General features: G+C 35.3%; 1 protein-coding gene and 2 long non-coding RNA genes across 3 annotated transcripts; 2 read left to right on the top strand and 1 right to left on the bottom strand.

Annotated features, from left to right (window-relative positions):
• Positions 1-427: 427 nt before the first annotated feature.
• Positions 428-1,973, bottom strand: LOC103409698 (uncharacterized). The gene is made up of 2 exons (XR_011582371.1): positions 1,908-1,973; positions 428-613 (listed from the first exon to the last, which is right to left on the bottom strand). It is a non-coding gene; the product is annotated as an uncharacterized lncRNA (long non-coding RNA).
• LOC139197214 (uncharacterized) lies at positions 1,140-2,850 on the top strand. The gene is made up of 2 exons (XR_011582372.1): positions 1,140-1,968; positions 2,791-2,850. It is a non-coding gene; the product is annotated as an uncharacterized lncRNA (long non-coding RNA).
• A 1,083-nt stretch (positions 2,851-3,933) lies between these two features.
• LOC103409685 (CBBY-like protein) lies at positions 3,934-6,910 on the top strand. Its single transcript, XM_008348493.4, has 8 exons — positions 3,934-4,501; positions 4,741-4,811; positions 4,917-5,075; positions 5,498-5,564; positions 5,914-6,009; positions 6,109-6,155; positions 6,355-6,435; positions 6,524-6,910. The coding sequence occupies exons 1-8, from the start codon at positions 4,196-4,198 to the stop codon at positions 6,642-6,644; spliced, it is 948 nt and encodes a 315-aa protein (XP_008346715.3). The 5' UTR covers positions 3,934-4,195; the 3' UTR covers positions 6,645-6,910.
• Positions 6,911-10,771: the final 3,861 nt, after the last annotated feature.

The following is a 10,771-nucleotide window of genomic DNA, read 5'->3' as shown; positions in this document are numbered from 1 at the left end:
GTTGGTGTACCAAGAAGGAGGTTCAAACTTAAGTGCAAACGAGGAAACAGGAAGCTGGTCTTGACTCCATAAAGTACTAATCTTTTTTATGTGACTTAAGCAGTATTATTTGTGTGATGACTTGAGAGTGAGAGTTCACTTACAGGTTGACCATAAGATTCAATCCTTTAAACCTCTAGAGGGGAAAGAATCTACTAGCCAATACCATGGGGGTGAGGTTAGCGTATGTTGTATGACCATGGCAATCGACAATCTCGCTATTTTACCATGCGTGGTAGGACTAGTGGATCTTATAGACCGGTAAAGATACTGTGATACCCTAAAACCTTTATGAATGTTGAGTGAGCACATGAGTTTATGGTTATACCTTGTTTATGGGTAAATTATATAGTAGCCCCTCAGATTGTTTGTTGCCTTTACCTCCTCCTTTTTCGAGATATTGCTGATGGTATTCCTCCGCCCTGTAAAATTTCTTTGCCGGGAGGATCTCCGTCACCACCTTCTTATCCTTCAACTCCGCCTGCTTAGCTTCCTTCGATTCCTCGGCCAGCCGAGCCTGGTTTTCGTTGTAGTAGTAGATTCTGGATCGGTATTGTGTTCCAACATCTCCTCCCTGATGCATAACACAAATTAATTTGATAAATAAATGACAATCAAGAACTAGTTAACCCAAAAAGGAAACATATATAGGAGTATGCCATATTTGTCAAGGTAGTACAACTCGAGAATAGATAATGCTTGGCTGCTCAAGAATGAGTACAAACTTCGACTCAAAACTCTTCGTGTTCAAACCACAGAGTTTTGTGTTTATGATTTTCATATTATTAATCACACTCTAAATATCATATTTGAAAAAAAAATAACTAAATAAATTTATTTTTAATTGATTTTTTTATCTTTATAAAATGATTTATAATATGAACATTTTTAATAAAAAACGCAAAATTCTGTAAATTGGCAAGAATTAATTTTGAGTAGGTTAGAATTATTTCTCGAGAACAACTTGAGCCCATGTCAGTCACATGTCACTTCAAGGTGCACTTGCCTGCTTAATTGTTAATTCATCCATTCTGTTTCAATTCACAAGCAAGTCAGCAACCATCCGTTGATTCAATGTTCCCATGTTATTACCATAATCACCCTTGTACTAGTTATTGCTCCATCACGTAATTTTTGAGGAATGTACACAAATAATATAGGTTACAAATCATTAATAATAAATAAAATTTGGACACTAAACAAGCAATAACATGTGTATAAGTCGCAGTATAGTGCTCTTTCTTTTTATAAGTGATGTTAAGGGATTTGAAATCAAATGCAAAATCTAGATAATAACGGTAAAATGTTCTTTATCAACTGAGCTACAACCTCCATACTAATTACTCTTGTGTCTTTTGTTTAATGTCCTTTCAGTTTTATTTTCAATTAAAAGTTGCTAACTCATATTATTTACTTGCCTAATTTTTCCCCTAAAAACTCAAACTTAGTTGAAATTTAGCAATCATTAAGAGCTCATTTAAAAGTGCTTTTAAAATTATTAAAACCACTTTTGATGAAAAGGTTTTTGGGATTCAAAATCACTTTCTGCAACAAACACCAATTATGTACTATTTGTAAGAACTAAGAAGTGCTTAAACTTATTGTTACTAAGTATTGATTTTAAAAACACTCTTGATAAAAGTGTTTTCAATTATTTTGAAAGCACTTTTAAAAAGTCTTCAGAGACGGGCAAAATCATAAAACAAAATTGTTGTTGTTTTACTTTTGGCTTTTAGGGCCAGAGATTAAAATTCAAAAGAAATGAAAAGCACAAAAGTAAAACTCCATACGTCAAAAGCAGAAGGCGCGAACTAAAAACCGGATTAGGCTACAAAATCAACGGCCCATAAAACTCAAAAACCAATTACCTGGCGATTGAGCGTCGTTGGATCATGGCGATCCCAAAACACAGAGAGCAGATCCTTGTAGGTAGGGGTGGGCACTTAGAACCGAAAACCGAAACCGAAACACGAACCAAATCGAACCGCACCGAATGGTTTGGTTTTGTGGTTTTGAAACGGTTTCGGTTTTGAAACCAAACCGCAACATAGAAAACGGTTTGGTTTCAGTTTTGGCTTTTGAAAACCGCACCGAAACCAAACCGCACCGTAAATATTAATAAACATTTAATTAAATGTTCATATTATATTTCATGTTTTAATTGGTTGTTTGTTAGAATCCATACACTTAGTATAGGACTCAACCAAGAATATCATCATTCATCACTTTTTTTCGTTCATTAACTTGAAGGACCTTTGTTATTTTATACCATCACACACACATACATGTACAAGGGTGGATTGATCTTGTTATCAAGATTCAAACAATGATCTAATGAAGTCCACTCATTTGAAGCATGATATCACATATTCTAGTATCAAAGTTTCACTCACGTTTAATGAATTCAAATTTATTCAACTTGTTTTATGATAAACATTGTAAGGGACACCCTTTTGTTGCACAAACATGTTTTAACATCACAACTACATGCAACATGCTAATTGTTTACATAACAAATGTTTTTTTCCTATTGCTATTGGGAAATGCTTATTAATATGTTAAATTGCAAATTGTAAATTTTTTCTTAAAAACCAAACCGAAACCGTTTGAAACCGCACCGAACCGAACCAAACGGTTTGGTTTCATTTTGGTTTTGGCTTTAAAACCGCACCGCACCGAACCGCAAAAAAATTCGATTTCGGTTTCACTCAAAACCGCACCGAACCAAACCGTGCCCACCCCTACTTGTAGGGGCAGACTTCCGGGTCAAACTGGACCCGAACCACCTCCGCATGGTTCGTGGTTCCGGTGCACACCAATTTGTAATTGGGATCGTCCGCGTGGCCTTGGGAGTACCCGACCTCGGTCTTCACCACCCCTACCACTCGCTGGAACCTCAGCTCTGCTCCGCATGGTTCGTGGTTCCGGTGCACACCAATTTGTCATTTTTTGACGTTTAATCAAATGAATTGAAAAAAAATTAATGGAATAGGATCATTTACGGATCATTTTTGTGAGGATTCGAAGAATCAATCAATCAAGTCCTTTTATCGTACATCAAGCGTTTAGAAATTAGAATTTAAAATTAAATATAAATAGTACTTAACGAAAAGTGACTGCACGATATACAATAAATAGACACGATTGATTGATCTCCGAATTTTTATAAAGATGATCCGAAGAGAATTCTTGTCCAAAATTAATAAAGCGTATACATAAAAATAAATATGAATACCACCATTTGTTTTTCTGTTTTAATTAAAAGAGCATTGGACAGTAAAAGTAACATCGGCGACATGCCGGATTGGTTATCGGGCATGACTGGAAATGCATTACTGGAAATCAGGTGGGCTTGCCCGCACAGGTTCGAATCCTGCCGTCCACGTTTTTACACTTCCAAATTAATACATTTTTTCTTTTTTGTTGGTGTACTGAGAGGAGGTTCAAACTTAAGTGCAAACAAGGAAACACGAAGTTGGTTTTGACTCCAGAAAGTACTAATATGTGAGAGGAAGGTTCATACTTAAGTGCAAACAAAGAAACACGAAACTAGACTTGACTCCAAAAAGTACTAATATGTGAGAGGGAGGTTCAAACTTAAGTGCAAACGAGGAAACACGAAGCTGATCTTGACTTCAAAAAGTACTAATCTGTGTCATGTGAGTTGAGCAGTATTATTTGTATGATGACTTGAGAGTGAGGGTTCACTTATAGGTTGATTTTAAGATTCGATCCTTTAAACCTCTAGAAATGTAAGAATCTACTAGCCAATACCCTAGCGGTGAGGTTAGCGTATACCATGGCAATGGACAATCTCGCTATTTTACCGTGCGTGGTAGGACTAGGGGATCTTATAGATCGGTAACGATACTGTTATACCCTAAAGCCTTTACTAATGTTGAGTGAGCACGAGTTTATGGTTATACATTGTTTATGTATATCTACTCTAACTGAAACTATCGAGTTGTAACACTTAGTACTACGGACTAGTGATATTCTTTTTTATGAAGTAAGAGATCTTAATTCCGATTCTTGCCGGCAAATTTTAGATAGATTATTTACAAACAAGTGGAAGTGGGTTGGGTGCCACCGGACCAACTGCTCATGGTTGCAAAAGTTTGAGGCTTTATCAATTTGAACTTTGAAGAGATTTCAAATGGCGTCAATGGCGTCCTGTCATACCTTAGCTACATTATCTTTTATAAACCCGTTGCCATCTCACAAAAACACAACCCCCATTGCCAACCTCAAATCCCAAGAAAGGACCTTACAATCTTCACTGGTGGGCACAGCAATAATCATTGGCAAAACAATGAGCAGCAAGATTGGAACAACATCTAGCTCTGCTTCTGCTTCTTCTTTTTCTACTCTTCCTTCTGCTCTTCTCTTCGATTGCGATGGTGTGCTTGTCGACACGGAGAAGGACGGCCACCGGATTTCTTTCAACAACACTTTCAAAGAGGTAATTTTTCACACTGGGTTTTCTTGCTTTTGGTGGATTGCTGTGAATTTTTTTATTGGTAAGCTCATAAAGTGATGAACTTTCAAGAGAAGTTGGAATTTTCGATCTGGGTTTTGTTGCTTTTGGAGAAATTAATTAGCTTTTGGTAAAGCCTTTTACTTTGATGGGAATTATTTGCAGAAGTCGATAACTTTCATGGGTTAATTAGTTTTGTGACACTGCATAATTTGATTGCACAGAAAGAATTGGGTGTTACTTGGGATGTCGATTTATTCGGCGAATTGCTCAAGATTGCAGGTGGAAAAGAAAGGTAATTGCCTCTCACAATATTCTATTGCCTTTGCATTTGGCCAACATCTAATTTTGTTGCAGAACTTGAATTATATTAGTCTTCAAATGGTTGTGGTCTTTGTAGAATGACAACCTATTTTAACAACACGGGTTGGCCGGAAAATGCTCCGAAGAGTGAAGAAGAAAGAAAAGCATTCGTAGTTTCACTTCACAAGCGAAAGACAGAGTTGTTCTTGGCCCTTATTGAGAAAAAGTCACTGCCGCTTCGGCCAGGGGTTGCAAAGTTGGTTACCATATCCTCTTCTGCTTTTGCATAAGTTTGTGTGTTGTAGTTCTCTTGTATTTTCTGGTTTAAAAACTCGGAAGTAATGAATTATGTTAGCTCTGAGACTTGCTAGTCTTCACTAACAATATTAGTCTTTCAAGCAAAATAACACCTAGGTGCATTCCAGTCCAAGAAGTACGCGTGTTGTTATGGTCACGCATTTATTTACATCAGGCATTAAGGACATTAATTTGATAAGAAAATGGAATTTAGAAAAATCAATCACTCAAGAATCCTTAGCATTTGGCTTTTAAATTTTCATGAATGTTGTTATGAGTATACTAACAAGATATCGTATAAGTAGGTGGTGTAAGATTATCTAAATGTGTTTTCAAATTTCAGATGTTGGGTTGGTGAATTTCTGTTATCAACTTGTACAGGCTGATAGATCAGGCTTTAGCAGAAGGAGTTAAAGTTGCCGTCTGCAGCGCTTCCAATGAGAAGGCGGTATGCTTAATCAGGTTCCCCGGCTTAATTTCTTTTGTAATTAGTTTTTTGTGACAGTAATCTCCTCCGTCTGGTTTTTATGCAAGAACTGTGCAAGAAATCATAGTCAAACGCTTACTAATTTATCAGTCTTACACTTTATTTAGAGCATATGGTTAAGGTTAAAGATCTAAAGTTAAGGACTTATCAATAGGTAGTGTTGCTCCAATAGCCAACCAAAGGGCTACTTAGCTTAATTTTTGAAACAGTATACTTCTTACTATATCAGATACATATTGATGTATTTCTTATAGATAGCTGACAAGCCTGACATCCCATTTTGATGTACGAACCCCATTTTCGTTTCAAGGTCTCTGCAATAGTTTCAATCTTGCTGGGACCAGAACGGGCAGAAAAAATCAAGATATTCGCCGGAGAAGTGGTTCCTCGCAAGAAGCCTGATCCCGTAAATTTTGATCCCTCCAGATGTTGGTTTCATGTTGTTTTGAATGAAATATCCTATTTGATTTTACAAGACACTAACATCTTTCCATGTTTTTGACAGGCTATCTATTTATTGGCGGCTAACACTCTCGGCGTTGATCCTTCAAGGTATATTACACCATTTACAGGGCAAGAAGGCCCAACTGATTTCTGTTCGTAATGGGATTGCATTTGAACTTTACTCCTCTAAGTGCAGTCAAGAGATCTATTTGCATCAGCTGCCCCATGTTTCTAGGATATCCGACTCTCGTGCTTAAAGCGCGCCTTCTGTTCATGACAAATAATACTGTGCTTTCCTTCTCCGCAGTTGTGTGGTAATCGAGGACAGTGCTATAGGCCTTGCAGCTGCCAAAGCTGCTGGAATGAAGTGTGTCATAACCAAGAGCGGGTAACCTACTTTCACTACATGAACAAAAATAGAGTTTGCCAATCAACTGTCTAACATGTTTGCTTCATCTCGAAATCTCTGGTTTCAGATACACAGTTGATGAAGATTTTCAGAGTGCAGATGCAGTTTTTGACGTCATCGGAGATCCTCCGGAGGAGCGATTTGACTTGGCATTCTGCAGAAGCCTTCTCAAGCAATCTGTGAGCTAGCCTATACATTCAGTTTCCGACAGGTTAATCTCATTCAATGCCTGTCTTCCATCTACAATCTTTGGATGGTGATTACTGATTAGGGTTTCAGCTAAGATGATAAAAGAGTGCTAGCGTGCATTTGGTAGTAGTCCGGATCTATGAGTACAAACCGGCTCTTCTCAAGCAAACTATGTTTTCGTTTGTGAATCTCTCGACGGTGAATTATTACCATTAATCATGATTACCGTTTGATGAATATATTCACAAATAGAAATTAATCATAATATAGTTGTGCTACTCTACTTTCGATATTGAGACACAACTCATTCGAACCTATAAATCACATACCATTTTACAAATATTGTACAACGGAATTTGGATTTTTGGTTGAGTGTTGTATAGAAGTGCAGAAGTAACAGAAGCACTGGCTATCACTTGAAGCTTTACAACCTCACTTTTCGCTTCTCATTCTGTCAATTTGGTTCAAAGCTGGCCCAAGGATGTTGTAAAGCACCCAAAGTATAGCAGGAACAATCGGAATTAGGAGTGCGAGGACGCGCTTGTCACCTTCTCCAGTCGCCGCAGCCACTTCTGCAGCGAACGCAGAATCACAGGAAATCAAGGTGGAAACAACGGCGGTGATGATGGACGTAGAATGCTTGGAGTTGATAGGAGACTTGAAGGATGTGAAGCTTTTCGGTTGATATTTGATGGAGGAAAAGGAAACAATTTTCATGGTTGGTTTGTAAGTGATCATGTTTTTGGAGGACTTGAAGGTGAAGCATCTGTGGCTGAGCGCAGCCATGGAAGTTCCTATCGTTGCAGCCATACAAGCTTTTTAGGTTTGGAGACTCCTAAATGAGAACTTATGGTATATAAACTGGTTGCAATAGCATTTCCTAGAATCCACATTCTTCTACACAAGATCAGTAAGATTTATTGGAGATTCTAGGCTCTCCCGGCCGATTTTTTGCCCTCTTAGCACTCGCCACGTGATTTGACGTGACTAGTGCAAATGGGGATGAGATATATTTTCGGTTGTATGTGAGAATCTCTGACATAAAATGGGAATATACAAATGTGATGGTGTTATGGTGTCTCAACCTATTATGACACAACGTGTTTTAACGTATGTGTTTTGGCATTTTCATATGACATTGCGTGATTGATTTAAACACCACAACCTTAACGTCTTATTTCACGTATGCACTTTGTTTATCTGTTTTATCGAACCGTTAGTTGAAACTAGTGGTGGAAAACCAATTGTCTGGATACCTCCACTGTTTGCAACCTTCACCATCAAACTGTCGTATGGTACTTTTCCACATGACCATCTCAAAACAAAAATTTCTTTACAAAACAACAAATTTTGTTCCAATCAATATGCACTTGCCATGCCCGGTGCAGGGCGTGACAGCACTACAACCCTCCCATCAAATGTAAGAAATTGATGGATCTCTATGTTCGTAGCCACTGGATTTGAAGACTCGAGCAGTTCAAGAGAGAGATCTGGATCATTCAAGGGCTTGATTTTGTGTAAGGTGGACCAATGAAATAAGTTAATGAGAGCCGCAAGATTTAAATTGAGTGGTCCGAATTCATAAGACGAATTATGTTCATAACCAGTGTCTTTCGCTTATAATAATCAAGATATTAAAGGCTACTCAACCACTTTATTATGTATTATTGATGCCTTAATCGTTAATCCTACTTAAGTTTTTCATTTTTGAGTGTTTTCAGGCCTTCTCTTATGCACGCTTCAAAGCTAATTTGTGATACACAAAGTTACATAGGCATCATTTTCAAACTTGTATTGTGATACCAAATACATTTTGCAATTTTGTAACACGCAATGAACAACTCACTTTCCAAATATAAAACATATTCATTAGTTTTTTATTGGGAAAATTAGATTCACATCCTTCTTTTTGTTACTCCATTGATTAAAATTCTATTCATTTTCAATTTTTGATCAAGGTCCTTGGGTATTAATAACATCATTAATTATTTGAATAATAAAATATTTTTATTTTTAAATATATTCCTTTAGTGTTAAAAATGTTACAATTAGTATATTTATATTTATGGCTAAATTTTTTATCATATATTTTTATTTTTAGTTTGTACCAATTTTTAATTTGCAAATATTTTTTAATTTGTACCAATTTTCTTTTCATTTTTAATTTGTACCCATATATTAGTTTCTTTTTGTGCCCATATTTTTTAAAGTTTTATTTGTGTTTGTACCCATGTGTATACCATCACGTGACATTGTATATTTAATCAATGATAGAAAAATTACATATGGTATATTTATGTTTTATGCCTAAACTTTGTATCATATATTTATACTTTTAGTTTGTACCCACTTTTAATTTGCAACATTTTTTTTTAAATTTGTAGTATTTTCTTTTTAGTTTTATTTTGTACCCATTTATTAATTTCTTTTAGCACCTATATTTTTAAAAATTCATTTGTACTCATAATTTTTAATCTTTTATTTGTACCCTAATTTATTTATAATGTACCCATTCTTCTTTATTAATGTACCACTTTGTTATATGTGAAATGTACCAATTTTTTTAACACTATGGATACATTCTTTTGTCATTTATTATTTCTTATTTTTACATAGTTTTTATCCATTTATTCAATTAAAATGTTTGAATTTTTTTATTATAACCGTTTCTAATAGTATTATAATGAGGGATTTTAAATTTATAGGATTATAAATCTCATAAAATATCAAACAATTAATGTCAAAACTATAAGAATATAAATATTAATAGTAATATAATGAGGTGTACAAAGTCAAGGGACCTTGATCAAACTTTGAATACTATTAAGGTTTTAATAAAAAAATGTTAAGGATTAGGGACCGCAATCAAATTATCCCGTTTTTTATTACTGTCACACATGGATGACCTCGTATATATATTTTAGATGTTGACAAAAAGAAGTATATATATATTTTAGATGCCCAAAATGTAAGTCATTAGAAAATAAAACTTATCATTATCCACAATTTCTTTCATGTACACACATTCTACCATTTCTTCTTGTCTTGAACAAAACTATGTTTACACATTAAAAAAAAAGAAAACTAATGAAAAGAGCTTGAAAACTTTGAGTTTTAATGATAATGACAAAATAAAGGGTAAAGTGAATAGTACCAGGATTGACTTTTTAGTGTAAAAATGTGGTTTTTCGTTAAAGTGAACAGTACCGGGTGCTTTTCGTTAAAGTTCCCTAAAAAAAATAGGTATTTTATCGGAAAACGTGTAAGACTGAGATGATAGTGTAAGATTATAAAGAATGGTTAGGATCATGCCACTTGTCATAAGATTGTAGACCTAAGTTAGTTAGTTAGAGACTTGGTTCTCTATATATACATCAATGTAGTGGCTTCTACAGTAAGTAATGAAAGCATAACAGATTTCTGCAATACTTCTTCTCTCTCTAAGATTCCCTCTCTTCTTCGATCTCTCTCTCTCGTTCTTGAAACCCTAGCTTTCTCAATCTTCTTACGTTAACAGATAGAAGCAAGATGAATAAATGGGAAGAAGATTTTGAAGGGTGGCAAGAAATTGGACAATGACCAAATACTATCACTAGTAAAATTAAACTCTTTAGTTCACTCTAATACCTAAGATTGAGATAACATGCTTTATACAGGTTGCGACGAGTGTTAAAATATAATCTGAGCACGATGCTTGTTCTAAACTTGGAGTGAACTAAAGATTTTAAAGTAAGTTTAGAACAAGCATTGGGTTCAAACTATGCTTTAATGTTGCTCACAACCTGCATAAAACATGTGATGTCTACCTTCATACATTTCTTATTTTCTTAACAAAAACAACAAGCATGCCTTCATTTGAAAATTCCCTCACGCACATTTTATTTTACAAATGAGTGGCTGAGATTTAACTAAATACCTTTTAGTTAACCTCAACTTTTACACGTAAAAAAAAAAAAAAAGGGCTGATGAGCAAAGCTCTACCTTTTTCTTGCTCATTAAGCCTTGGGCCACTTACTAAATTTTGGACTTCCCTTGTCCGGTTAAACCGTAGGGTCATATTTCTTTCCCTTGGTAATTCAAGCTTAAAAGACTCATTAAAATTATTTTTCTAAATATCCTAATGGTA

This window comes from Malus domestica, chromosome 06 (assembly GCF_042453785.1).
Source record: "Malus domestica chromosome 06, GDT2T_hap1".
In the NCBI taxonomy this organism is placed as follows: Eukaryota; Viridiplantae; Streptophyta; class Magnoliopsida; order Rosales; family Rosaceae; genus Malus; species Malus domestica.
Note: the sequence above shows the minus strand (reverse complement) of the source record. Positions and strands in the feature narration are given on the sequence as shown.

Bases quoted from the DNA above. Each gene is read 5' to 3' on its own strand.
- LOC103409685 (XM_008348493.4), top strand. From the start codon at position 4,196: ATGGCGTCAATGGCGTCCTGTCATACCTTAGCTACATTATCTTTTATA. The intron at 5,565-5,913 runs GTATGCTTAATC...TTTCGTTTCAAG, and splicing joins GCGCTTCCAATGAGAAGGCG to GTCTCTGCAATAGTTTCAAT. The intron at 6,156-6,354 runs GTATATTACACC...CCTTCTCCGCAG, and splicing joins CTCGGCGTTGATCCTTCAAG to TTGTGTGGTAATCGAGGACA.